Below are 27929 nucleotides of genomic sequence, written 5' to 3'. Positions count from 1 at the left end.
ACCCAAACAAGTCAGTACAAGATAAATAGCTTGACATTTGGCTGCTAAAAAACTCACTGCTAGCATTAGTGGAGAGAAATGGTGCGCCTGCGCATAAGGCACAAAGGGAAACAAATGCAACATAATTATAATAGTCATTATCGAACATTGTAGTTCGTTATTAATAATTATGTATAACAGAATATTGTAAAAATTAAGTTATGAAATTTTTATTAAAATGTATCTTACATGCCATTGTATTGGCTGGGCTACAAAAATATTCGTTGTGGGTCACATGTGGCCCGAGGGCCATGAGTTTGACATGCTTGCACTACACTGTCAAGGATTTCACTCTTTATTGCTTTCATCTCTGCTGGCGACACTAATAGGCATTTGGGGGAGTCCCTAGAATCAATTAACACTAGGTTAAGCTGAAGAAAAACACAAACTATGGTTTTCTGCCTTGTTATGCCCTCCTCAATAGCTGGCCCCCCTCTCATAGACCAAATTGGCTGCTTAAGTACCAGCTACTACCTCAGCCAGAAGGAAGAAGACACATGTTTCCGATATGTAAGAGAGTTGAGCGTGCGCTCAACTTATATTCCATCAGCTAGAACTTAATCATATGGCCACCTCGCTGAAAGGGAGCCTCGAAAGCACCTCGGCTCTAGGGAGTCTTGTGATTGGCTAACACTAAGAAAAGTGCTCTCAACAATGGGTTTCAATGCTTACTGCGTACCAGGAACTGTTACACTGCAACTCTCTCACTTTATCCTCATGGCAGCCCCATGGGTGGGCCTTATCATTACGCCTGTTTCACAGAGGCCCAGCAGGGTCAAGTGGTTTACCCAGGTTCACACAGCTATTAAATGGAGGCGCCAGAATCCAAACTCAGTCTCTGACTCCAGAATCGGCGTTCTTTGGTGACTGCTCTACTGCATCTCACCTTCTCCTTCATGGTTGCCCTTTTCCTTCCAGGTGAAGGCCTCAGTGAAAACCCCTCCGAGCAAAGCCCACCCCACTCCCGCCAGAGCGGCTTCAGCCAAAGGGGCAGCATCAGCTCCCGGGAAAGTGGTCACTGCAGCTGCTCAAGCCAAACACGGATCCCCGGCCAAGGCAAGTGGGACCAGCGCCCCAGGAGGTGCTGGGGGTGGAGCGGAGAGGAGGACCAAGCAGTGGCCCCCACCTGGACAAGGGCCCTGCATGGGCAGGAGCAGTGTCACTTACCATGACACTGTGGGTGGGGTTTAACCTAAAAAGAACTGTGCTGTTTACTTCTCTCCTCAATACCGTTACCTCCTTGCAATCCAGGCGAAGCTGCCAGTGAAAATCCCCCAGAGCAGTGCCATCTCCATGAGGGGCCAGGTGTCTGTGCCAGCTGTGGGGAAGGCAGCAGCCCAGGCCCCAGGGCCAGTTGAGGACGACTCAGAGAGCAGCAGTGAGGAAGAGACGGACATCGAGGGGGAAGCACCTCCTCCGGTGAGGCCCCGGGAGGGCAGAGAGCAGCCCTGTGCTTCCTCTCTGTCAGGAGTCCCCCACAGCACAACTCCGTATGCCCGTCCATCTCCTGTGTCCTTCTGCGTCCCCTGCCCTGACTATGTTTCTGTCACTCCAGGCAAAGCCCTCAGGGAAGACCACCCAGGTCAGAACTGCCTCGGCCCCTCCCAAGGGGTCCCCCAGGAAAGGGGCTGCCCCACCACCCCCTGGGAAGACAGGCCCCATGGTCACTCAGGCTAGGAAAAAAGAGGACTCTGAGAGCAGCAGCGAGGAGGAGTCGGACAGCGACGGGGAGGAACCAGCAGCTGTGACCCCAGCTCAGGTGAGACCTAATGAGGAAGCAGCCACCATGCCAAGCCCCATCACCCAGTCCTGGGCCTGAATTCGGGCTCTTCGGTGAACCCTGCTGTAACACTTCCCCAGACCAGCCTCCCTGATGCAAGGAGTCCTAAGCACTCCGGTACCTACCAAGGCCTCCACAGCTTGATGGGCACACCAGCCCCATGGAAGGCTAGGCCAGAAACTCCCATTCTTTGCCAAGTCACATGAGGCCAAGCATCCAAAACTGTCAGAATCATGGGAGGCTTGGGTGGTAGTGCAGGTGCCACCAGGCCCCGGGGAGCTGGAGGAAGTCACATTCCCTCCCGGGGCCTCACCAACGCGTGCAACTTCCTGGGGAGAGAGCTCGTCCAGGTTAGTGTGAAGCTGGGTGTGGGAGAGGGAATGAAGAACTGACTTACCTGGGTCACTTTCCATCTGTCTGCCTTCAGAAGGCAGCAGGGGTGCTGTGTCCTGCCAAAGTTCATGGCAACAAACTCTAGGACTTCCAGGCCTCAGGCGTGTAATGGAAATGATTGGTATTGAGGCTTTTATCAGGAGAGAGTGGTGGCCACCAGGACAAAGTAGAGAGCCCTTGCCCCGTCCGAGAGATCATCCCTGTCAGCTCCAGCCAGTTGTGACCTTGTGGAATGTGTCCTCCCTGTGGCAGGATCTTCCTTTTCTTAAGGAAAGCAGGAAGTCCCTGTGCCAGGCTTTTAGCTAGGGTGTTACAGCCAAGTGTGAACTGTGCTGGGGCCACTGGCTCACCCCTATAGCCTCATCCAGGCTGCTGTCACCTCTCGTGCACGCACCCAGCCAACAGCACTCTGTCCTCAGGTTTTAGCAGTGTCTTATTCATCCATCCCTTTCAGGTTCAGGTCAGCTCTGGCAGGAGGGTAAGCGGAGTGAAGGCCGGTGTTTCCAGTGCCTTTGGGCCATACTGGGCTAGCAGCCCTTGTGTCCATCCGTTCATCTCTGCCATCTTTCCCCCTCCCCGCCATGTGCAGATAGGGAGAGGCATGCTGCCTTCCCTGGTCGCTGCAGCTGGCCATGGCTTCCCTGTCCCTCAGTCCTGCTCCCCCTCAGCTAATGCCTGCTTCCCCCCACCATGTGCTTGTCCCATCAGAAGGAGAGTAGCTCCAAAGCTGCCAAAAGTAACACACTGGCCCCAGCAACCCCAAAGAAGAATGCCGAGGCGTCCTCAGAGAGCAGTGACGAGGAGCTGCCGTCGGGCAAGGTAGGCTGCACCTGCTCTCAGGCCACGGCAGGCTCCGAGCTGGGCTGGAGGCCTGTGGGGTTGAGGGCAGATCTTTCCCATTTAAACAGCACTTCACAGTTTCCAGAGCTCTGGCCTCTATTCTGACACATTTGTCTTCACGATAACCCCATGAGGTAGGCGCAGAGTGTCTGAACATCCAGGCCTCAGCCAGAGAGTCGAGGGGCAGAGCCGGCTCTCCTACCACCAGCCCAGTGATGCTGGGCGCGCTGGCTGTTCGGAGGCCTGGGGGGCTCAGCTGTGAACAGGCAGGGTGGCGTCCTCCCTCCTGCGTCTGCGCGCTGGTGCAGGTCCACAGCCCCCTGCCTGAGAGCAAACGCCTGTTCCTGCAGCAGGGCAGGTGGTACTGCCCATCTGATGTCAGGAACCAAGGCCCTACAAGTTGACTTCCTGAAATCCTCATGGCCCATAAGAAGCTGAGAAAAGACCCGTGCAGTGTGGCTCAGTAGTTGAGTGTCGACCTATGAACCAGGAGGTTTGATTCCCGGTTATGGCATACACCCTGGTGGTGAGCTCGTTCCCCAGAAGGCAGCCAATCAGTGATTCTCATCCTTGATGTTTTTACCTCTCTCCCTCTCCCTTCTCTGAAATCAATTTTAAGAAAGAAAGAAAGAAAGAAAGAAAGAAAGAAAGAAAGAAAGAAAGAAAGAAAGAAAGAAAGAAAGAAAATCTGAGGAAGGGCAAACACCAGTCCTCGGCTCCCCAAGTATCCCTGCTTCCTGTTGGGACTGGAAGTGTCTGCAGGGCTCATTGGAATCCCAGGGACTGGCCTGAGAGCCGCTCAGACACCTGAGGCCCATCTTCGTGTGCTCTGCTGCTGCGGTCATCCTCCCCAGATTGTCCTCCGAGGGTGGACACTTGTTTCCCCAACTCAGGCCCAAGCCTGCTGAGCTGGTGGCCAAGCTTCTGTGTGAAGCCCAGGCCTCTGGAAGATAACACCACCCCTCATCCTCCTCCAGCCCCAAGCTCCTGGGAGCCCATGCCAGGCCCCTCAGTGCTAGAGTTCTGCATCGCCAAGACCATAGGCTCTCTGCCCTCCTCCCCTTACATGTCAGACCACATGCTCATCAGTCCATCAGTAAGATCAGGTGCTGCCTGCACCCCAGTGATGGGCCCACTCAATACTCAATTACAGAATATAACTCTGAACCACAGTTAACATGGTCCCCTCCTGTGCACCATGCTCTGTCCTAAGCCACGGACTTCCATATTTTGTTTAATCCCCACAACCAGCCTGTGAGGAGGATAGGTCCTTCCATTATTCCCATTTTAAGCAGAAAAGAATGAGGCTCAGAGAAGGCAATTGAACCCCCCAGCGTGGCATGGCCGATAACAAGTGGACAGGCCTGGTGTTGGAACCAGGCGAATCCCACTCTGGCCCACTCCCGGCCCTGCCTCGACACTGCCCTCCAGGGGAGGAGGAGGGGGCTGGGGCTGCCCTCTGCTCTGTGGATCTAAGCAGCTGGGAGGGAGGGAGGGAAAGGGCCGCTTCGCCCTTCTGCGGGGGCAGACTAACACAATTAAAATGAACATCGTGCTTAAACTGAAACATTTAATTGGTACGTTGGTCCTGAAGATCCCGGAGTCCCTATTAAAAAAGAAGGAAGAATAGTCAGCAGTCTGTGCATTCCCGCAGGAGGATTGGGGCGGGTGGGGAGGCATAGCCTGGGGACACGGCTGCCTCCTCCAAACGGGGATTTTTGCTCCTAATCCCCAGCTCACTAATTATGATTATTATCGTTATTATGCTTTTACCGAGTACTTCTCTATGGACACGTTTTGCTCTGTTTTTATTATTAGCCCATCAATAGAGGAAAGGGATTGATGCCAGAATGGTGGGCAGAGCCCCAGGCTGGGAGGTGGAGAGAAGATTGTGGCTCCATTCCCCCTCACTGCTTCAGTATCCCCACCTATAGGGGTGCCCACCCCCACCCCCCCTCTAGCTTAGAGAGAGACTTCAGGGGGTGGTCTGTGGCTTAGCCCATTCTGCTGGCAGTAAACCAGGCATGGTGTGTGTCAGGGCTTGGCCTAGCTACCCAAATGAAAAGACATAGGCCCTGCCCGTTTCAGATTGAGCAGAGAGGGGGAAAAAAGACCTGAAATAAACCAAATTAGGGTGTTAAAGCGCAGGCTTAACTGATTGGTCTGTGAAGGAGCTCAGGTCCCTGAAGAACTACCTGTCCCGGCTCTTGACCCCTGGGAGGGAGTCCCTGGGGCTCGTGCACCGTGGAGGCTCCGGGCCACATTCCTAGCAAGTGCGGTTTCTCGGTCCCTGGGATAGGGCTGCCCAGGTTTGGTTAACCACCCAGACCGTTCTGAGAGGTTCTGGAGAAGAGCTTCCCTCCATCCCTGGCATCATGGGTACCTTCATGTACTGCTCGGCTCCCCCAGCCCCGCTCTGCCCAACCTAGGACGAGGGCATGGCTGTGAAGGGCCCAGCTCCCACACGAGGTGGTGAGCACTGCCCACAGGTTTGGTTCTGCAGCCGGTAGACGCTGCAGTAGGATGGGGAGTCCCTGTGTTCCCATTGGGTCCTTAACTCCCAGCATCTATGTGGAGGCACAGCCAAATGTTTAGGGTGCTTCATCTTCCCATGAGCCTTTTCCAACCACCCGAGAAAGGCCCCCATCGCCCCGTGTGCACTGTGCTTTGCAGTTTCCAAAGCTCATCAGAGCCCCTCTGGTGAGTGGATGTAGGCTGACTTGCCCACCAGCCCTTTCAACAGGTGGGAAACAGGCACAAAGCTCAGGGCTTGGCCACACGTGAGGTCATGGCAGAGGTAGGGTCACCCCCTGAACCCAGGAGGGGCGAGCAGGGGGTGACCGGTGGTGTGGGCAAGTGGAACAAGGAGGAGGCGGTGGCTTTTGCTGCTGAGCTGCTTTTAACATCCCAGACGCTATTTGCCTCGGTGGGTTCGTTGCCTCTCTGCATCCCCAACAATCTGTTCCTCTGTCTTCTCGCATATATATAGATTCCCTCCCTCAACTGTAAGCCTTCTCCCACTTTCCATCCTCGCCCTTCCATCACGTGGGCAGGCAGGCTCGGGAAGTGGCAGATCAGAGCAGCCGCGGGGGAGGCTGCTGGCAAGGGTAGGAAGGGCCCGAGCCCAGCAGAGCTCCCACCCTCGGGCGGTGCCTTTCTGCTTTCTTGTCACTTTTCCTCTCCCACAGCACCCTGGGGCTGAGGCCTGGAGCAGGCTGGGGAGGTGAGCAGGGTGGTCCCTGGAGGAGACCTGGGCCCCCGGCTGTGACCTCGGAAGGTCCCTCCTGGTCTCCCCACTGGCCAGAGAGAAAGCAGAACTCGGGCCAGACCTGGTCTCTGTGGAATGGGCAGCAGGCTCCCCTCTCCCTGGCTCAGGGCTCCGGGGCAGCGCCTGCGGTGGTTACAGTCTCCAGCGCTGCGGTCCCAGGCTAATCCACCGAGTACTAGGGTACAGCTGCTGCTGCTTTTTCTTTGAATGTCTTACCTGGAAAATGTAAAGCGCACCCACAGATAGACCAACATAAAGAACCCGCACATGCCCTCCCAGCCCGTTTCATCCAAATCCTCCACTTAGTTATCACTTTAAGGCACAACCACCATATAAAGTCACACCTGAAAAAGTGACCAGCCCGTCAGCATCCCCACTTCATCCACATGGTCTTTTTCATGTGTGCAGGTAAGGGCACACCTGCTGTGGTGCTCTCAGTGTTACTGTTGGTTTTCCCCTGTGCAGGGTATTTGTTGAAGCTGCTGGTCCCATCCCTGTGGCTGCATGCACATTGGGTGGGACCAGCAGACTGAGCCACTCCCCAGGTGTCCGCTCAGCAGGGATCCGCCTCTGAAGTCCGTGTGTGACTTTAGGCAGCTCTCTTCCCCTCTCAGGACTTGCAGAGCTAACCTTACTGACCTCAGGGGTTCGTTGTGAGGGTTGGAGGGGCTCCTGTGAGCTGTGAGGTGCTGTGCTGGGTCTTAGCAGGTGCGCGGGCGGGGGAAGCTGCGAGTGCCCGGGGGGACAGCCTCTGTCTGGCTGCCCTGAGCTCTCAGGACCCCCTTTGCCTTATCAAACCCTTCCCCACCCCACCTTTCCCTCCCCCTGGCCCAGCCTTTAATCACTGGGGGGATGTTTTTGTTTTTGTTTTTTAAGGTGATTAAAACCCCTCTGATTTTTGTCGACCCTAATCGTAGTCCAGCTGGTCAGGCTGCTACCCCTGTGCCCACCCAGGCTGCAAGTGCCCCGAAGAAGGCCAGGAGCTCCTCGTCCGAGAGCGAGGATGAGGATGTGATCCCCGCTACGCAGTGCTTGACTCCCGGTGAGCATGGCCCCCCACCAAGGGCCAAATCCCCCACTGCAACGGCCGGGCCGGGCTCAGCTGCCAGCGGCTGCCCGCAGGCGCCAGAGGAGAGAGGAGGCTGGCAGGGCACAGAGCACGTTGTTGGTCCGGAGGGCCTCCGGGCCAGCAAGGTCTGTGCGCACTGCCTGGGTCCACCTCCAAGAGGGCCTGGCTCAGGAGGGAGATTTGCCAGCTCAGAGGCTAGAACTCTGGCCAGAGGCCGTGGGCAGCAGGGACCAGGTTTCTCCAGAGTCTGCGGAAGAGCTTGGTCACAGCTGTCTGCCTGAACCTCGAGAGGGCTGTGAGGTGGTAGTGAGCCTCCCGTTCCTGGTGGCATGTAAACGGGGTTAGGTGATCCCTAAACAGACATTGCAGGGAAGATTCCATCTGTCAGTGGGAGACAGGACCACATCTGGGATTTCTTTGATGTTTGCAACCTTTTCTTGATAGCAGGAAAAATGGTTAATAAATGTTTTTATGACATTTTTTAATGACGATATTAATGCCTAATTTGGAGAGGCTAATTAAGAAATACAGACTAGCACCAAAGGAAAAAACATTACCTATAATCCTACTGCCTGGAATAATTACTGTTAACATTTTACAGCTGTTAATTTGACAAAAACCTAAGCTATAACTGTGTTTTTAGTTATATGCTGTACATATGCTCGGTAATCTTTAAGAGATAATATTGTGGCATACACATTTACAGCATGATTCCCTCTGGCTACAGAGCAGTCTTTCGGGTGGGCATGCCGTAGTTTATTTAGCCAGCGCCACGTTGGAGGAAGTGGGGGCTTCTGTTTGGGCCGTGGAGGCGTTTATATGCAGTACTTCAGTGAGCGTCATGTACCTGAGCCTTTGCAGCTGATCACGGTGGCTTTCATAGACTGTGCTAACTACATGGAGAGTCTCCTTTAGCAGCCATGCCGGCTGGGGGGACATCACGAGAACTGAAGTGTAGGGAGGGGCTGAGGAGAGCCAGGGTCACTGTCCCAGCAGCCATGTGACCTCCTGAGCCTTGGAGCATGGGCAGTGTGACAGTTCCTGCCTAGAGGTCTGGGGAAGGTATGACACAGGCTTCTGCTACAGAACCCTTGGGTACCACACCTGGTCCCCGGGAAGGGCTAATAAATTGGGTGTTGCCACAGCTGGGGAGGTCATGGGCTTCTGTGACCTAACGTGCACTCCACCCCCTTCCATTTCAGCCATTAAATCCAACGCAGTGACCATGCCCGCGGCCCACCCAAGGACAGCCCTCGGAGCCAGCAGCAGTGAGGTGTCCAGTCGGGTGACAAAAGGCAAGAAGCAGGAGGCACCTGCCACTCAGGTATGTGGCAGACAAGGGAGGCCTGTGCAGACCAGCAGGGTGGGGGCTCCCTGCCCTCCCCCCCGTACCCACACGTGCTGCTAGCACCCACCACCACCACCAAGAGTAGCTGCTCCTCACAGCCAGCGTTCTGACCTCTGGCTACACCCATCCGAGCTCCCAGACGCCTGTGGGTGTCAGGAGGAGTAATCTGGGAATGTGGCCCCGGGCAGAGCACTGATGCCTAGAGGCCCTGTCCGCTTTGTTGTTTTAGCTCCCAGGGTTGAGATGCCGGGAACAAAAGTTGCCCTCTTTTAGTGGGCGTGCTAGTGACTTAGTAACTTCCCAGCCTCCACCGTTTTCCGTGCGTTTTTGTTTGGTCCTTGCCTGGATCTAAGTGTGGGCAGTGGAGCTAATGCTCACTGTTCTGGCGATGGGGCAGGGCCAGAGCGCAGGTCTCCGGGCTCCCAGGCATGGCTCTGTGGGTTTTTCCGTTTCCTCATCTTCCTTTCTGAGAGGACAGGAGAAGGTGGGGGAGGCTGGAGCAGGAGTTGGGCACCCCAGCTCAGAGGGCTCATCACAGCTGGGTGTCGGGGCTGTGGTCACTGCATCCATTTGGCCATTTGACCAGCAGGTGGTGCTGAGTATCTGCCTGCCAGGCGGGGGGGGGGGGGGGGGGGGGGGCAGGGGGGATGCAGCAGAACAAGAAGTGCCTGCCCTGGGGAGTTCCCAAGTGAGTGGGGTGGCAGCCACTAACAAAGGAAACCAAAAATAGAGTTCTCAGGAACTGGTGGGTGCTTCGCAGGAAACAATAGTGCCGAGAATGATGGGATGAGCTGCTTTAGAAAGGACGGGCAGGGATGGCCTCCTGAGGAGGTGATGTGGAAGCAGGAGGAGCAGCCAGGCCAGCGAGCTGGGTCCGCTCCAGGCAGGAACCCAGCTGCAGGGACCCTCTGGGGAGGTGCCTGGAGGTCGGAGCTGAGGAAGTCCTGTGAAGTGAGGTCTGCATGGCTGCCGGAGGAGTCACCGCCGTTCTCTTCGTTCTCTCTCCCTAGTTGCTGGTGGGTGTGGGAAGCAGGAGTGGCACGAGGGAGATTGTTGGGGAGGCTGTTCCAGCCACCAGACTAGAGACTTGTCCCCAGTGGAGCTCAGATTGACTGGTAGGGGCTGAGAGTGTTCTTGGACCCTCTGAGAATGATGTGATTAGCTCAGAACCCAAAGCCTGGCACTATTTCCTGCCCGGGCAGTGGCATGGCCCCTTGGACCACCCTTCAGTCCCTACTCCAGTCCCATGGCTCCTTGTAGATACAGGCCCCCTCCCATCCTAGCAAGATGGGGTCTGCTCAGGGTATGGCAGAGATGGCACCTGAGAGCCCGGAGTCTCAGGGCTGCCTTTGGCTGTCCACAGGTGACAAAGAGGAGCCTGGCTAACCTCCCGCTGACCCAGGCGGCCCTGAAGGTCCTTGCCCAGAAAGCCAGTGAGGCCCAGCCTCCTGCTGCCAGAACCCTGTCTTCAAGTAAGGTGAGCTGGGGAACCCCCAGGGGTCCAGGCCCTACCCTGGAGCGGATAGTAATCAAAGACCACAGAGGGTAGAAGGGAGGCCCAGGCAGGGACTCAAGTCCTGGCATCATCACCCACCTACTCTGTGACCGGAGCACACACTCGCCTGCCTCCCGGACCAGGGCTGCCCAACTGAGAGCTGTGGGAGGATTGAATGAGGCCTGTGCACAACCAGCACGGTGCCTGGCCCTTAGCTGAGGTGCTCGGTAAGATCAGGTTTCATTTCCCCTAACTTTTCTCCTACTCTCTCCTTTCTCCAAATTAGATCGACGGTGCCCTACACTCACTCCCTGTGGCAAGTCCCAAGAGCTCCCCCGTGAAAGCAGGCGTGACCAACCAGGTCAGAAAGCCCAAGGCTCCTGCAGTCCAGCAGGCCACCGTCCCTCCCTTGGGACGCCCCAAAGCCAAGGCCTCTGGGACCTCAGGTGATAGCGACGGCAGCAGCAGCAGCTCTTCAGGGAGCGAGGAGGACGCGAAGAGGCCCCAGGCAGCCCTGCTGGCCCACAGGCTGGGTGAGGACTGGGGCGGGAGAGGCTGGGGGGCCTGGAGGAGGGGAGCAGTGGCTTTGTGGAGCGCGAGGCTCAGGCCGTGGCTCTGTATCCACTGGTTCTGCCACCTTTGCCTAGTCATCCCATGCTGTGCCTCAGTTTCCCTTTCTGTGGAGCCCCTTGAGAAAGTTGGTCCAAACTCTGTCAAAGATCCCCTGATGCTGCTATTTGACCATTTCCGACTTTCTGACCATACCTGACCCTTACCACAATCCCAAAGTCAGCAACTAGACTGGGAATGCTTAGCATTCAGGTGTCTCGCCTGGAATGCCTTGAACACGGATGGGAGGGTGAGGCGGACCTGGCCATCCCAGGCGCCCCCCTGAAAGGCTGCCCTGCCCAGCTGGCAGGGGGCGTACCTGAGGCTCCCAACAGGATACCTGTACTTCTCTACAGGCCCAGTGCCCGCGGGGAGTGAGACCTTGGTGGAGGAAACCCCAGCAGAGTCCAGCGAGGATGAGGTGGTAGAGCCTTCCCAGGTAACAGCAGGGGGGCTGGCAGCATCGGGGTCCTAGGCCAGGAGCCCCAGGCTGGGCCCTCCTCTTCCCAGGGACCCTGGGCAGGGCCCTGCCGTGGAACTAGGATGTTTCCCCCAAAGCCCATGGCAGCATCGGGGTCCTAGGCCAGGAGCCCCAGGCTGGGCCCTCCTCTTCCCAGGGACCCTGGGCAGGGCCCTGCCGTGGAACTAGGATGTTTCCCCCAAAGCCCATGTCAGCATGAAGGCTGAGGAGCTGACAGAAAGGGCCCACCTTGATGTTGGGTGATTCCCAGATAAAAACGTTCTTTAACCGATGGGATTATTTTAAGGTTATCATCTGCACATGGCAGACGCTAGTGATTTTCCATTTGCATCAGTAATAAGTTTCCTTTTTAAATGTGCCTGCTTGAGATATGTATTAATTAAAATAGCACAGGAAGTACACACAAAGGGCTACATCCCCACTACCAGCCCAGTAGGTCTGACCCAATCTTGGGGTCCCCTGGGCTGCTTCCTTCTCAGCAGGCCATGCTCCCGGGACTGGGATGGGGTCCCAGCCCCTTTCACACTGGGCTTCTTCAGTCTCTCCTCTCAGGTCATGTGCCCCCTGGGCTGACTCCAGCCAATTCCCAGGCTGCAAAGGCCACTCCCAAGCCAGACCCCAACCCCTCGGTTTCCTCTGCTTCGGCCACCAAAGATGCCCTGGATGGCAAGCGGAAAGTGGAGCCCCCACAAGCACTAGGCACCACGTCCCCTAAAACAGGTGAGTCCAGGGCAGCAGGAGGGACACAGCAGGACAGGGAGGGCCAGGCAGTGGCCTCCTTCTTTCCCTCCCTCAGAAGCGGTCTCACCAGCGTGGTCCTGTCTCTCCAGGCCTGGTGCTCATCGAAGGGTAGGGGTCATGCCCAGGGGCCTGACTCCTTTGGTCATCAACCCTGTGGCTGCTGGCGCACCTGGCAGGCCGCCTGTCGTAGAGGAGGTGTGCCGTGGCTTGTGGAGTATGGGGCTGGGCCCTCTGTGGCCGACCCAGTTGACTTTTCTTTCTAACAAATGGCTCATGGTGTGGGTTTGGGAGTCTGGGAGCCCAAATGAAAGGCAGGGGCCGCATTTGGGGACGTCTCTAGCACATGGCGAAGACCCCGGGCAGTGGGCTGACACTCTAAAGCACATGTGTCAAACACAAGGCCCGCGGGCCAAATCCAGCTCGCCAGGCCTTGTAATGTGGCCCGCACCGTGCTGTCATCACTGCACTCCGCTGTCAGTTTATGACATTGTCAGTTTATGACTGTTCAGTAAACCATTCAGCCCGCGATTTAGGCTGGATTTTAGATTTTGGCCCCTTCTCTGATTGAGTTCGACACCCCTACTCTAAAGCCTCAGAAGGGCCTCTGTCCTAACCAGGTGGGGTAGGGTCGATGCACCCAGTCGGTGTCAAGGTATGGCACACGTAGAAAGTAGTCACGTGCCACCCCCAACTCTGCCAGAGCTGAGGGACAGGGATCTCAGATGGGTGCACCTGGGACAGCTTAAAGGGTCCCCAGCCTCGGTGTTCTGGGTGTTGGTAAACAGAGAACCGGGAAGTGGGCTGCAGGGAAAGAGGCTGCCATGGCCAACTGAGCCCTCCTCAGTTTCCCCTCCACCAACTGGTGCCTTTGCTAAGCATTGGGCCTCTGTCTGTCCTGGACACTCACTGGTGCACTGCTCTACACCCAGAGCCGCTTCAGGCCCCGCCCTGGGGCCCACTGCACGCCCCATGGAGCAGCCCCGCCGCTGAATACCCCTGAGCCCAGCATGTAGGAGGCTGTGCCTATGAGGCTCAGAACCGGGTCCAGACCTGCCATCACCTGGAAGTTGGGGGTGGGGAGGGGGGAGAGAGGCAGGGGCAGGGCTGATGTCCCACAGACCGGGGAGCAGAGCAGCTGTTGCTCACTTCCTTCCTCAGCGATCTCTCTGGGAACGGGCCGACAGCCGACATTTTAGAGGGGCTGTGGAGGTTTGCATTTTCACACATGTCAGCACAGTTATCAAAGGAGAGCAGAGGCGTGGAAAATTCTAAACAAAGGCTGCTCTAGAAGTCACTGGCAGGCTGTTAACCTGCTGATCAACTGCCACGTGGTCACACCACACCCGTCACCCCCAAGCCCCGGGTCCTGGACAGGAGGGGGCGACCCACTGTGAACAGAGGGGCGTGAGATGAACGGGTTCACAGCCGTCAAATTTATGTGAATCTACAGTTCAGAATACAGGACCTCACTGTTCACCCGACCCCTCATTTTACAAACACGAAACAGACTGGGAGGAGCAGGGCCACACAGCCAGTCAGTGGGAGACAGACCCAGAGCTCAGTCTCCTGCCTCCGGGCTCTGGACTCAGTGTCTGACTTTCATTGTGTTGATAGATCTCAGGCCTTTCACTAAGATTCTGGCTTTCTGGTCTGTTCCCAGCCTGCATTTGAGATTTCAGAGTTAGGAGACAGAAAAGAGCTCTAAGGTTGAAGGTGGGAGGAAGATGTGAGCTACCTACCAGTGGGGGCAGAATGACCTCGGACCCTCTGGCTCTTGTACCGTGAGAGGTCCGTTTCCCGGTCCCGCAGGTCCCTGTCACACGTCCTCTCCCCACAGGCCGAAGAGGGGCCAGCACCACACCTCAGAAGCCCGGGAAGGGGGCCGGGAGCCCCGAAGCCTCGACGCTGGCCCTGCACAGCGACATCGCCCGGCGGCTCCTGAGTGAGCCCTGGCCCCTAAGCGAGGCCCAGGTCCAGGCCTCGGTGGTGAAGGTCCTGGCGGAGCTGCTGGAGCAGGAGAGGAAGAAGGCTGCGGGCTCCGACAAGGAGGGCAGCAAGAAGAGCCACAAGCGGAAGCTGTCGGGAGAGCAGGCCGCAGCCAGGGCCCCCAAGAGCAAGAAGAAGAAGAAGCTGGCGGCCGGGGGAGGCGGGGAGGGTGCTGTCTCCTCAGAAAAGGCCCCCAGTACTACCCAGGGGAAATCTAAGAGAGACACAGCAAGTGGTGGCAGCAAAGAGAAGGACAAGCCAGAAGGGGAGCCAGAGATGGTGATGGTTGAGGGCAGAGGCCAAGCCAACCCGAAGAACAAGGAGAAGAAAAAATCTGATAAGAGTAAGTGGCCATCCACAGCCTGGAGTGCGCTTCCCCCACCCTGTGCTGAGGGCTGACTGTCACCACACGGGCGGGACGGGCCCTCAGCCAGCACAGAAGGGGGAGGGTGAAGATGGTTTGTCCAGGGTCATGGGGGCAGCTATTGACAAAATGTCCCCAGAGCACCTGGGCCCACTGGCAGAGAGACCCAGTGCTCCTAGAGGGGCCTGCTCCCCACAGTGCTCAGTGCATCTTCAGCTTCAGGCTTCTCAGTCCACGCTTCTAGACCACAGCTCCCCGCAGAGGTACAGCTGCCCCTGTGAGCTCTGTGCAGGACTGCATGTGGAGGGACCTCATTTAACCCTGTGTAATAGGTGATACTGCATTCCCACTTTCCATAGAATATCTATATTAATAAAAGCGTGATATGCTAATTAGACTAGATAGACCAGACGTTCTTCCAGACAAAGCCACGGTGGCAGTGGCGGGGCTGAGGCAGAGGCTGTACGGGGTTTTTAGACCAGCAGGGGAGAGCAGTTAGGAGCAATCAGGCAGGCAGGCATGTGAGTGGTTAGAGGCCAGCAGTCCTGGATTGTGAGAGGGAAGTCCCAGATTGGAGAGGGTGCAGGCCGAGCTGAGGGACACAGACCCCACCCCCGAGCATTAATTTCGTGCACTGGACCTCTAGTCTATAATAATAAAAACTGATACACTAATTAGACCAGTCGTCCTTCTGGACGAAGCCGGGGCTGTGAGGGAAGCCTGAGTCCCAGGTGCCAGAGGGAAGCCAATGCCAGCAGCTGGGGGAAGGAAGGCCTACTATTGCACGAATTTCATGCATCGGGCTGCTAGTCTTAAGTAAATGTGTAAAAGTGAGATAAAGAAAAATAGTAATACTCCAGGTGTTCCATAGGTGGGGCAGAAATTATGAGGCCAGGGCAGGTGGTCACAGGCCTGAAGGCCTGTTTTCATGGCTCCCCAGGGTGTGGGGAGAGCTGGGGACCCAACATCGGGAGGAGGGACTCCTAGGATCCCTGGAGACCTGCCCTGCGTGTCTCCCAACATTGGTCCCAAGATTTAAATCTAACATCTGTTATTTAGGAAGTTTACTTTCTTCCCTTAGAAAAAAAAGTCAAGGAAAAAAAGGAAAAGAAGAAGAAAGACAAAAAGGCCTCAACCAAAGACCCTGACTCACCAACAAAGAAGAAAAAGAAGAAAAAGGTAAAGTGCGTTCCTGGGGGCTCCAGGCCAGAGGAGGGACCTAACCTCGGCCCCAGGGGGGATGTGATGAGCCCCATCCTGTGCATGGCAGGCGACGGGGTGGGAGCCAGACCAGGGCCCTGCCCCACTTCCATGGGCGGGGAGTATGCGGGGGTGAGTTGTGACTCTAGAGGAGGGACAGGTCTGTGTAAAAGTCGTGGAAGTGACCTCTGCCCTGTCTGAGGTAGAAGGTTGTCCTTGTGGCGGGTGAAGGAAGGAAGCCCCAGGCACAGGAGGCTGTTAGAGGTCCCAGGTGGGAGAGGAAGTGTCCCCCGAGATGTGCCCCAGCTGGCAGAGACCCCTCCACAGAAACACTCACACGTCTGCTTCATGGGTGGTGAAGGCTGGGGGTGTGGGGACTCGGCACCTGTACAGATGCCTCACTGGCCCCAGGCCTTGGCTGTGTTCAGAGAAGCTGAACATCTGTGCCGCACAGTGCTGGGCTCCTTCCTTGAGAGTGTGTGGGGCACCGTCCCTGTTCTCAGGAATCCCTGTGCACCCAGCATCTGTTCCGGGGGGTAGAAGGATCCTCAGGCGGCAGCCCTCATGCTCTCCTGGTGGGGGCAGCATGGGTGAGGAGACCGTCAAGTACATGAGTCTCTCACCTTCTTTTCTCACAGAAGAAGACAGAGCAGCAGACTGTCTGAAGAGCACAAGACATCAGGTACATTTCCTGGCCCAGGGACCCTTGCTAAGCATCTGATCCCTGGAGAGAGGAGGGGGGCTGCAAGGGGAACTCCAGCATTGCCGTTGTCCCCAGGAGCCAGGCAGGGCCTGGGAAGTGGGCCCCACAGGCAGGGGGTGGAGAAAGGTGGTCACTCACGGTCAGTGGCCGGCACCCGGTGCTCCCTGGGTGCAGACACTGCACATGGCCTAGGAGATGGGCCCTGGGGTGGCGCCTCTTTGTGGATGAGGGTAAGGCTTGAGCTCCTCTCCCTCCCTGCAGGCCAGATCCTTTCCCTTGTAATCAGTAACTTGAGGGCATTTGCTCACGGGAAAGAAGGTGGTTTCCCCGAGAGGAGCCATTCGATGGGCCTGTGCTTCCGGCGGTGGGGAAGGGGTAACGTGCCCCCGCTGAGCAGGCCCAGCAGGCCCACATCTGCTGTGCGTGCCTGCCCGGCGGATAGCAGGCATAAGGGAAGTTAGACTTCCCGGGGCGTGGCCAGTGCTAGTGTCCGCCGTAGTTAATGCCTGCCCCCCTGCATCTAGATGCCAGGGTTTGAGCTGATTTGATTCTCCTTGAAGTAGAAAAAAGTCAGGAAATTTCTGTCTCATGTGTGTCCTTCCCCCTGGGTTGGAATGAATTTTTAATTTCCCCTTCCTCCCCAGAAGATGGCCAACCGCAGTGTCGGTGCTGGCTCAGCCCACAAGCCCTGCAGAGGTTGGTCCGAGGAGGAGGAGGGAGTGTGCCCAGTTCCGAGCCCTCCACTCGCTGACCCGTGCCTGACTTCCATCCTGACACAGGACACTTCGTATAGATGTGTACAGTATATATATATATGTGTGTGTGTGTATATATATATATAAATATATTTTTAAGTGACATGCCCCTCCCTCCTCGGACCCAACATGCCCAGAGACCTCAGGACCTTCCACCCTTCCCCCTGCAGACCCAGCGAGGCCCAGCCTGCCGCTCCTTCCACGCCCTGGTCCCTGGCTAACACTGAGGGTTTGTCCTCCTTTTGTCACTTTTTTCCTGTTTTGTGTTTTTGTAAGAACTCGGAAAATAAAAGACTTGAAGGAAAGGTGCAAGTTCCAGTGCACCTGGGGCAAACAATTTGCAATTGACTTATTCTTGGGAGTCTGGCTGACACTTGGAGGGTTTGTTGACTACATGTCGAGGTTCTGAGATGCTGTGCTGAGACAGTTTGCCTCAGTGAAGTACCTGGTACTAAACTGGTGGGGGAAGGCTTCCTGGAGGAGGTGGCATAGCTAAGAGAGAGCGCAAGCATGGCCATGGTTGGTTGCCAGGTGCTGGGGTAGGCCAGACAAATACCCAGAAGGCAAGAGATGGAAGGGGGCTTTCTACGCCAACTTTTGAAGTTCAGTTAGGACTGGAATTGTGGGCAGGCCCTTTTGAGGTACCTGGTGGAGAATGGCTGGGGTGGGCACAGTAGGAACAGAAAACCAGCTAGGACCGAGTTGCCCTTGTATCCAGGTAACAAAGGTTCTGCAATAAGGAAGACAAGGAGTAGATGAACTCGAAAGACATGTCAGGTGACGTCTCCAGGACTTGATGGCCAGCAGTGCAAAGGCCCACTTCCCGGGGCCCAGGGCAGTGAGCAGCTGGTCAGGAGATTTTCCTCCCTGGTGTTTAGCCTCCTGCCAGAGACAGCGAGGGGCCGGGCAGAAACAGTCAGCCCTGAGCTGGGAGGTCTTGGAGACAGGTTAGCATCCAGCTATACCCTTATCTGGGTGGCCCTTGGACAGGCCCTCAAAGCTTCTCACTCCCCGCAAGTGTGTTGGTCTAGGAATCCTGGTGGGCTTCGTTGAAATGGAGACTTTACCCAGAACATTTTGATTTTGGCCTCCTCTCGAAAGTCAAGAAATTTGGCAACAGGAGCTTCTGCGGCTGCGGGGGTCCTTGTGTGGTTGCATTTGATTTCTTGGTGTAGCAATGATAAGGGGTGTGAGGAGATGGAAGCTGAACCAAGAGGAGCTGGGCTTAAAGAACTTTGGGCAAGAGCCTTCTTTCTTTTGAAGGAGAGTGTGCCTCTGGTTAAACATGGAAACCAAGTGTGTCTGGGCCCTGCCTGGCCCCCCAGGCATCTGTGTGTGGGCTCCCAGGTTGCTTCCGCCCACCCAGACCATTGGAGTCAAGATCTTCAGCCAGTGAACCAGGTCCCAATAGAACAGCCAGGAACCGAAAGTGTTCTACTTACTACCTTTTATTCGGAGCCATGTTGCTAAGGGCTGATGGCAAGCTTGCTGCGCGGAGGAACTGAGCTTTGGCAGGGGGGAGGGGGGAGGCTGTGGTGGAGGGGCTGGTTCTGGGGAGAGGGAAAGGGTGGCTTGTGCCTCAGTTACCTAGGCTGGAAAGCCAAGGCTAAAGCCAAAGGGGAGAAGTGCCGTCCCCTCTCCTGCACCTTCTCTCCTTGTCCATGGGTCTAGGTCTTGGAGCTCCATGCTGGGGGCTGCTGTGGTGTCAGAATTGGGGGTCAGCCTAGCTCATGGTCCAGCTCCTTGGGCCTTGTGTGTCTGCTGGTGGGTGTGGGCTTGGGCAGCAGGGCCCTCCTGTATTGTTAATCTGTGCTGTCTGGTGTGATTTCTGTCCAAGGATGATGGAGAACCAGGTGGCAGGGTCTCACATAATGAGGTGCAGGGTGGGAGACGGCGGGAGCAGGGCATGTAAGGGGAGGACTATGTGGCTAGGTTTGGGGGACAGGAGAGAGCGAGGAAGCTGTGGCCATACAAGGCTGACTGGGTGCTGGTATCTTCGATTGCTGTCCTCACATGGTGGCTAGAGAGACAAGCAGCAGGTTAGGCTTGGAGTCACCGTTGTCCCTGCCCCTTCCCAGCATCCTGGGGTCTCAGAGCAATGAAGGACTCTGAACCCTCCCATGCCCCCTGCTCAGGTACAAGCACTGACTGTGATATAGACAACCACAGCACTGTTCCTCATCTCTGATGTAGACGTCTCAGGGAGGGTTCTGGAGAATGGGCCACGGTCATGCTGTGCTGGACATCCACCCATGAGGGAGTTGGCCCAACTGGGGACTGGGTCCCCACTGGAGGGGCCCTTACCTTGGGCCAGATCCTGCTTGGTCACGCCCAGCCCAGATGACAGATCCTCCATGTCCAGTGGTTCTGCAAAGGAGCAGCAAGGACATTTGTTACGTGAAGTTCAGCTACTGCACCCACTGGTGAGGGGCCTGGGGTTATTTCTTCCCATCCTGGGCACAGGCCGGTCCTGGAGAGCAGGTGCTGCCTGGGAGGATGCGTGCTGGATGGCGGCAGTGAGGTGTAGTTGGGGAGTTGAGAGAAAGGCCAGGAAGGGGGTGATGAGATGAAATGGGTGGGTCTGTAGGACTTCCGGATGCACAGAGGATAGTGCACAATGAAAAGCTCGGACGAATGAGTAAGATGAGTGTATGTAAGGAGAGAAATGATAGATGGACAAACAGATGAGGAGTGCACAGGGATGTAGGTGGACAAAGCGGTGGGTGCATGCATGGCTGAGTGGCTGCCCCCCGGGGGCTTACACCTTGAGTGTCCTGGCCACATGTGTGCCAGGAGGGGCCTGTTGGCCCTCCGCCTTCCTAGTCCTTCCTGCTCCTTTGACACTCGTTGGCACAGTGGCCACTGCTTACCACTGCAGCTATGGCGCCCACGGCTTCTGGTGTGGGGGATCTCGGTGCCATTGGGGAAGACGCACCAGCAGTAGCCGATGCTCCCAAAGCACTGGAGCGGCATATAGTTGCCGTTCTCGTCGCACTGGGGCTTGAACATGCCCGGGTGGATGGCGGGGACGCGGCTGGCCTCTTCCAGGCATTTGGTCGGTACTGAAGCGACAGGCACGGTGAAGACAGTGAGTGAGCAGACTCTGAGCCAGGGTCTCAGTAGAACAGATCCACATACCACTGCTGTGGGCCTAATGCCTTCTGCCCAAGTGGCTGTACTCTCTCTACCCATTGCACAGATGGGAAAACTGAGGACTGGACCAACAAGGTCCAAAATCAAAGAGGAAGTGAATTTTAAAGTTTGATGATTTCTTCCAACACTCCATGCCTATTAAAGCTTGTAATTTCACCCATGATCCTGATTTCTAAGGAAAAGCAATGGACGCCTTGGTAAGTCTGAGCTTCTGTTACTGGGGGTTTGTTTGTGGATGTTGTAGAAAGGATTCAAACATAAGCTAGGAGTTGGTCGAGATAGCATCTAGTGCCTTCTATGAATGTGATGAAAAAATCTGAGGCCCACAGGGGTGGACCCTGATTTTCTACTTCCTAAACTGAAGCCCAGAGGGAAGAAATGCCCAATGCTGCAGGACAGATTATGACCAGGATTAAACATGACATTCTTCAAGGCTTTAGAGCTGAAAATCCTGGTGTACATTGTCCATAGGTGGAAAAAAGTTTCTCTTGTCGGGCATCCGCTGTCTTTGTGACCTCTGAGGGGTGGGAAGGTCATTGCAGTGACTCCTGGGATGTTTCAGGTGGTTTCTGCTCCAGGCCCACTTGCCCAGAGCCATCCTCCACAAGCAAGACCTCTGTACTCTGGGCCCTCAGATCAGGATGGGGGCCAGGGGGGCAGCCAAGCCCAGAGGAGCAGGCAGGAGAGACAGGAGTGATAGTTGAGAGGCTGGGAGAGTCCAGTCGCATCAGGGAGTGCACTAGGCTCTAACTTTAGCTCTGGGAGAGCTCTGAGAGAGGTCTCAAGGACCCTAGCACCCAAGGCTCCCAACTCCCTGTACCTTTTGGTGGACCTGCAGTGGGCTTCTCCTCCAGCGAGTTCTTGCTCATTTCAAACAAGAGCCACTGATGCATCCAGCTCTCAAAGACCTAAAGGGGACAGAGACAGAGGGTCAGGATCAGTAGCCCTCCTACCCTGCCTGGCTTTGCCCCTCAGGGCAGAGACACGTAGGGCCAGGCAGGGCCCCTGCACCCCATGGTCCAGCTGCATCCTAGTTCCCCCTTAGAGAACCAGGGGACTTGGTCAGGTTGGTTACCCAACTCCAAGTGCTTTTCCGTGTTGGTGGCTTTCTAAGTGCTGATAAGCCTCCTTCAGTTTCCTGAGAATGGCCTCCCCAGCCCCCCTCCACCTCACCTCTTCCCAGCCCTGCCCTAGGAGAGGGCGCCCGTGCAGGGAAGCCTGCTGACCTTCCAGTCCAGGCCCTCCATGGTGTTCCTGAGGTGCTTCAGGTTCTCTGGGAAACTCCCTTTCATCTGTGGGTATACCTTCAGGGGGTCGGCCCTCTGCAAGGTAGCAGGCAGGAAGTAAGGTTAAATATGCAACCCATGTTCCCCTGGTCTTCTATTCTGAGCGGTGGGCCCAAGCTGCAGCGAGCTTGGACTCTGGACCGCAGCCATGATGGAGCTGGGGTGGGGGGGAGGGAGGGGGAGGAGACAGTAAAGGCAGTCTATCTGCACGGGTACAAGACCCCAAGGCTGGAAGGTGGGAGACCCAGACTCCAGGACCAGTTACACCAGAAACCATTCTACTCCTGCAGATGCCTACTCACCTTTCAGGTCTACCTCTTCCAGGAAGACTTTGTGAGCCCCACCCTCAGCTAGGTTGGGTCCTCTGTACCTTTCCTCACAAAGCCGCCTGCATGTCCCTCGTCACCTGGTCACTTGCCTGCTTCCCATGCTAACCTGGGATCCCCATGAGACGGGGACCTGGGTCTGATTGCTCCCCCTTGTGGGCCCAGAGCCTTGCACAGTGCTTGGCACAGAGTAGACATGCAGTAAAAACTTGAGAGGGAAAAAGTGGGTGCCTCGGTCTCTCCATCTCAAACACTCAAAAAAGGTGGGGTAGTGGCGGGACTGGAATACACACAAAGTTAAGGGCCACTCTTGCATTCCTTCACTAACTGGGTGAGCCCATATTGAATGTCTGCTTTGAGCCAGGCAAGGTGCGGGCCTTGCAGGGTGGCCCTGCCAGGGGCTTGTGTGGGCAGGCAGGGCTACCAACCGGGACCCACTCACCTGGAGCAGGTGCATCACATGGTCCATTGTGGTGTTGCCTTCCTTGGTGGCGTTCTGCATGGGCTGTGGGAGGAGTGAGGGGTATCAGCAACTGGCCCGCAGAGGACAGGCCCTGGCACGGAGGCAGCGGCTGGGGCCTGGGTAAAAGCCTAGAGTCCCAGATGCTCTGCAGGCCGTCTCTGCCACCTCCAGATGCGAGAGCTTGTGCAAGTCACTTCACCTGTCTGCCTCAGCGTCCTTGTTGGTCAAACCTGCATACGCTTTCCCACCCAGGGCTTTGTGGACAGCAGGTCATTTTGTGAATAGCAACATTATCCATACATAAGGCCTTTGAGAATAGGAAGGGACTGTGAGATGCGATGGAGCATGAGCAGCACCTTGTAAACTAGAGAGCAGGCCCTCGTGTCAGGAATGGCCTCCAGCCCTGGGATTCCTCCTCTTCCAGAGGTGGCCCTGTCCTCCCCCAGCTGGGCTTTTCCTGGGTCAGCTCTTCTCCCATCCCTTGGCCCCTTGCCCTCCATCCAGGCTAGATAGCATTGTCCCCTTGCACTGCCCTGCAGTGGTCCTTACCCCCTGGAACAAGTCTTCCATGGGCATCGCCCGCATCAGCATGGGGGTGGCCACCCGCATCTTGCTCACAGGCTTGGCAGCTGTGGGGTCAGGAGGTACAGCATGAGTGTGGCCCTGGTGCCCAGGGAAGAGGGTACTCAGGTCGGGGGCCCAAGATCTCAGACCCAGATGAGGAGGGGCTCGGCCAAGTGCAGGAATGGGGCTCTGAGGTGAGGAACGGTGGGGGTGGGGGTGGGGTGGGGGTCAGGACGGAGGTGAGGCACGCACACTTGGGAAGCTTCATGCGCATGTTCTCCAGCTGCAGGTTCTGCGAGGTGACCGTCAGCTTGTCCAGCCGGCCCTGCTGCTGGTACAGGAAGTAGGCAGTGGCGGCCTGACCAGCCAGGAGCAGAGCCACCAGGACAGAGAAGCCAGTGTACAGGGCTCCGCGGTTGCACTTGCTGTTGGGGGGAGGGAGGATACGTCACAGGAGAGTCCATGGAGGTGGCTTCCCTGAGGACTGGCTGGGGATGGGGGAATATGTCCCCCCGTTTCCATCAGCCCACCCACCTCCAGCCACCCCTAACACACACACACACACACACACACACACACACACACACGAACAAGTGCCTATGGACATGCAGCTTAAAGACATTCCGCAGCCCCTACTCCCAACCATCGCTGGCCCTCCAAATTGAAACGCTGGAGCTGCCCCTGGGTCCCGGCTGAGTGGGGAAGAGCCAAGGACAAGTGCCTTGTCCTCTCTCAGCTCAATCCCCTAGGGTCCCTCTGCAGGGGGCAATGAGTTACCATTCTACCCGCCCAGCCCCTGCATTAAAATCAGAAAAGGGAAGGAAGTGAGAGCAGACAGCAGAGCTTGCAGGCCCACCTGAAAAAGAGAAGTGAGGCCTTGCCATTTTAAGAGTAGGTTGGGGGCATTGGACAGTGTCGGGCTGGAGCTGGGCCAGGCACCACCCCCACTGGCCCAGACTCTGTGTCTGAGCAAGTCTTTGCTGTTCTCTGGGCCTGTCACGTGGGTACCTCTCACTTCAGCTTTCTGGGCTTCGGTAGTTTTTGGAGAGCTGAGTGGGGGCATAGAAGTTTTTCAAATGGTAATGTCCACTCAGAAGGGATTTCTGCAGGAGTATGGTGCCTAAGCTGGGTGACCTGGAGGAATTTCTCATGTTCTCGGGACTGGCTAGCCGCACAGGGAGGTGGCCAGACCTCAGGGAACCCTAGCAGCTATTGCCTTGGATGCAGTTTGGGGGCACATGCATACGTTACAGTATGGGGGCGTAGAGGGTGTAAGGATCCTGCCCCGGGACCACGAGCGTTCCCGGCCTGTTGTTCCAACCTCACCCCATTGGACTCTGTCAGGATGAGACTGGACCCTATTTACTCCAGCAACCAGCAAGGAGATTTAGGAGGCTCCACAGACACAGCTCATTCTCACTGGCTTCCTGCTGGCCAGCCCTCTGCACTTTCTGGGCGAGGGCCAAGCCCAAGGGATTGTTATCTTAGAAGGAGAAAATAAAAATCCTGTGTGGGAAAGGAGGAGACCAGACAGGAGGGAAACAAATCCCATTCTTGGCCTTTCCAAGCCTCTAAAGACGGTGGAAAGCCCACCCAGGCCTGGGGCTTGCCTGGGATCACGGTCTCCAGCTCATTATCTACCTGCCCACTCCCCTCGCCCACCCCAGCCCAGTCCCAGCTCTGCCTCTGACCATGTGAACTCAGGAAAAGCCCTTCCCTTCCCTGAACCTGTTTCCTATGAGGCCCAAGAACCTAGAGAGTTATATATATTGAAGATGAGACCACATAATCTTAAGTAAGTTGCGGTACGGACTTCTACTCAAAGGGTGGTATATTAAATAAGATCCTGAGGATAAAGCTCTCGCCTCCATTGCTAGCACATAGCACTCCACTGGTAACACTGACTGGCTATTCTCAAGGGAGTTAATAGCTAACTTTAATATCTGGCTTCCTTCCTCTTTATACATCTTGAATGCCTGTCCCCTGGGTTCTGGACCAGGGCCAACTCATCACCCCTCTTCACTTCCTCCTTTCCACTGCCTCATTCAATAACAAAGTAATTGGTTCAAGTTCTGAGAGCCAATCAGAACTAGCAGGAACGATTATTCAGATGTTGCCAGGCAGAAGTGTTCACCAAAGGGTCTGAAACTGGCTCAAGTCTGGACCTGAGCCCACGGGGTTTTTTAGAAGCAGTAACTGAACTACAAGGAAAAACAGGATTTGAGAAGGGGGAGGAGGGGCACCCTGGAGCCCATACTAGGTCTGCAGCTCACTGGGTGGTCTGAGCCAGACATGTCCTACCGCCCTGCTCTGCAAATTGTACTTACAGATGGTAGTCAGCTCAAATTTTGAAACCAGACTGGTCCTGGGTTCAAATTCTGACTCCAGTATTCACTAGCTAAGATAACTTAGGTAAGTCACTTACCAAGATGAGCTTTAATTTTCTCATGTAAAAATGAGAATAAGAGTATATGACTCAGGGTTTCTGTGAGAATTAGGATTGAGTTTAGCATTTATTATGTGTCCATAATTACTAGCAATGGCTGAGAACTGGTAACAAATACACAGTGATTGGGAACTATTATCATAACCATTGTCATCACTATTACTGAGACCCAGAAAGAAGCAGTGATTTATCCAAGTCACATGTGACAGTACAGAACCTGGGACAGAATCCAGCCATCACGGGAGAGCTGGCTGGCCCTCCCAGCCTCCCCAGGATTTTTCACAGACCACTGCGATCATGGTCTGTATGTGGTTCCCTGTGCCCCAGAATGCAGATCCTCGTGACTTCTCTGAGTGTCTCTCTCAAACCCCTCTCTGCCTGGCAACAGCTGACATCAGATCTAGCTGTAAGTCCCAGTAATTCACAAATTAATTTTTGGACATCGGGGAGAGCAGGGGACATTCGGTAATTGCACTCTAGCCACCCCCCTTTGTTCAGACAAACACATGGGTGAGACCATCTTGGAGCGTGGGGGTGCCCTTGATGCAAGGGAGAGGGGCACAGGCAGAACACGATCCACATCAACCCTCAGCACCTTCTAGAAATTCAGCCAGAGCTCCCCTTGCCCTTTTTTGGCCTCCTCTAACATCTCAATCCCTCCTGTGATGGCCGATGTCTCCATCTACTCTTGATACGAACACACATGCCCATCCCTGGTTAGTAGGAGGGAACTCCTCTATGATGAGCTGTTCTACCAATCTTTTAGAAACTTTGTCCCCCCATCTACGATCTATAACACTTTCAAAATCTGGTCCAAGATTTCTAACCTAGAGTTCATGGCCCAGCTCCAGGGCGTTCCATCAAGCCTCTGACAATGTGTGAAACTCTAGGGAGAAAGTCCAGAGCTCTTTTCTGGTTTTCAGAAGAGACATACATGACATAAAGTTAAAAGCTAGGCACTACAGGAGCTCCCTCGTTTCACAGAAGGGAGAACCAAAGTCCAGGGCAGACCAGAGACTTGCTCAAAACCACCCAGGTATTGTTAGAGTTAGAGCCTAACTATGCCTCCCAGGACTCCGGGCTAGGGCTCCTTCCCGGTGCAGCTCTCCTACGGCTCACACATACCTCTCCTGGGCTCCAGGACGCTGGCCCAGCATGGGCAGCTGCTCATGGTTGGAGATGAGGTCGCGCTGGTCTTCCATGGTTGTGCCTCTGGTCTAACCCAAGCCGCTTGCTGCTCCTGCTGCTGCTGCTGCTGCTGCTCCTCGCTGCCTGTGTGTCTGAGACCCTGAACCCCCGGCTCACCTCTTAAAGTTGGGGCTGAGGAGAAATCTGATTGGTCCACAGGAGGCCACCTGGTAGAGTGGAAGTGAAAGCCACAAAACTGGAAATACCCTGACTTGGGCAAAGCTGCCTTTGATGGAGCAGGATAGAGAGGGGGAGCTTCCAAGGCAGGTAGAAAGGCCGGCGTGCTGTTATTGGCTGTCCAGTGCTCTCATCACTTGTTTCTGGGCAGACCTTCAGATTCAGAAGGCTCTTTGAATGTTTCCAGAAATCTCTCACTCTCTAGATAAGAAATCATTTTGAAGCAGAAAATACCTTTGTTTGTCTCTCCTCCTCACCCTTTGCTATGTGGATGCAGAAAGAAGCTGCTCGCCCTCCGTACGCTTAGACAAGTCCCTCTCCATCTCTCTGGCCTCAGTTATGTTATCTCAAAACAGGGAAGGAAAGTTGGATTTAGTGTTCCTTCTGCTCTCTTCTAACTCAAGTCTATGAACCTGAGTCTATGGTTTAAGTCTCTGGTACTAATACTTGCCACTCCGTACTAAGCCCACCTTTGTGCCAGGCCCTGTGCTAATTGGTTTACATGCTTTGTTCCCATTTAAATTTTATAGTGACCCTTTGAGGACTGTTTATCATCTCCATTGCAAATAGAGACATGGAGGTTTTGAAAGGCTATGTGCTTGCCCAGGATTATGCCTTTAGGAATTGGTGAAGCCCTTGTTTTTAACCACTCTTCCCTTCTCCTCCTAAGGCTCACATTGTGTGGTTCAAATTCAGGAGAGGGGGAAAGGAGTAGGAACTGGGAAAGGGTACCCAAGGGAGATTTAACTGTGTTGGCAAGGTTTTATTTCTTATCTGTGGCTTGTATACAATGTTTGTTTGTTTGTAAATATATTTTATTGATTTTTTACAGAGAGGAAGGGAGAGGGATAGAGAGTTAGAAACATCGATGAGAGAGAAACATTGCTCAGCCGCCTCCTGTACACTCCCCACTGGGTATGTGCCTGCAACCAAGGTACATGCCCTTGACTGGAATCAAACCGGGGCCCTTGAGTCCATAGGCCAACACTCTATCCACTGAGCTAAACCAGTTAGGGCTTCAATGTTTGTTTTATTAATCTTATATCTTTTGTGTGTTTTTAACTTAGCATTAATAAAAAATTTTAAATTTAAAAACTTTGTGGGTCTAAGATTCAGTGAATCTTATATTTCAAGAGTGAAGGGAGACAGTATATATGTATTGGATTTGGGGATGGGGGAGGGAGAACAGGCATGGCCTTTGATGCAAGCAGACCTGAGCTCTAATCCCAAATCAGAAACATCCTAGCTGTATGGC

The 27929-nt window shown here is 55.3% G+C and overlaps 2 protein-coding genes across 10 annotated transcripts in view; one reads left to right on the top strand and one right to left on the bottom strand.

The window, feature by feature from the left end:
- TCOF1 (treacle ribosome biogenesis factor 1) overlaps positions 1-18363 on the top strand; it is a 33703-nt gene extending 15340 nt beyond the window's left edge. The window contains exons 13-26 of one of the 8 annotated variants that reach the window (XM_084886311.1): positions 958-1095; positions 1291-1458; positions 1595-1798; positions 2921-3031; positions 7275-7362; positions 8592-8713; positions 10101-10214; positions 10519-10765; positions 11198-11280; positions 11862-12042; positions 13901-14392; positions 15495-15592; positions 16252-16295; positions 16961-18363. In XM_084886311.1, coding sequence (XP_084742437.1) covers positions 958-1095; positions 1291-1458; positions 1595-1798; positions 2921-3031; positions 7275-7362; positions 8592-8713; positions 10101-10214; positions 10519-10765; positions 11198-11280; positions 11862-12042; positions 13901-14392; positions 15495-15592; positions 16252-16278 — 2073 coding nt within the window. In that variant the 3' untranslated portion in view covers positions 16279-16295; positions 16961-18363. Of the gene's footprint in view, positions 1-957; positions 1096-1290; positions 1459-1594; positions 1799-2920; positions 3032-7196; positions 7363-8591; positions 8714-10100; positions 10215-10518; positions 10766-11197; positions 11281-11861; positions 12043-13900; positions 14393-15494; positions 15593-16251; positions 16296-16960 lie in introns of those variants that run through there. The other 7 variants (XM_084886310.1, XM_084886309.1, XM_084886308.1 and 4 more) reach the window with 7 other exon arrangements.
- A 138-nt stretch (positions 18364-18501) lies between these two features.
- Positions 18502-26730, bottom strand: CD74 (CD74 molecule). 2 transcript variants are annotated; one of them, XM_084886320.1, is made up of 9 exons: positions 26435-26730; positions 23116-23288; positions 22849-22928; positions 22279-22341; positions 21451-21546; positions 21045-21132; positions 19942-20133; positions 19376-19438; positions 18502-19091 (listed from the first exon to the last, which is right to left on the bottom strand). In XM_084886320.1, exons 1-9 carry the CDS (start codon positions 26509-26511, stop codon positions 19081-19083), a joined length of 843 nt encoding a protein of 280 aa, XP_084742446.1. In that variant the 5' UTR covers positions 26512-26730; the 3' UTR covers positions 18502-19080. The 2 variants fall into 2 exon arrangements, with proteins under 2 accessions (XP_084742446.1, XP_084742447.1); XM_084886321.1 differs by lacking the exon at positions 19942-20133 and having other exon boundaries at positions 26435-26728.
- Positions 26731-27929: the final 1199 nt, after the last annotated feature.

Source organism: Pipistrellus hanaki (assembly GCF_964339955.1).
Source record: "Pipistrellus hanaki genome assembly, chromosome: 5".
NCBI lineage: Eukaryota > Metazoa > Chordata > Mammalia > Chiroptera > Vespertilionidae > Pipistrellus > Pipistrellus hanaki.
This window is presented reverse-complemented; position numbering and strand designations above follow the sequence as displayed.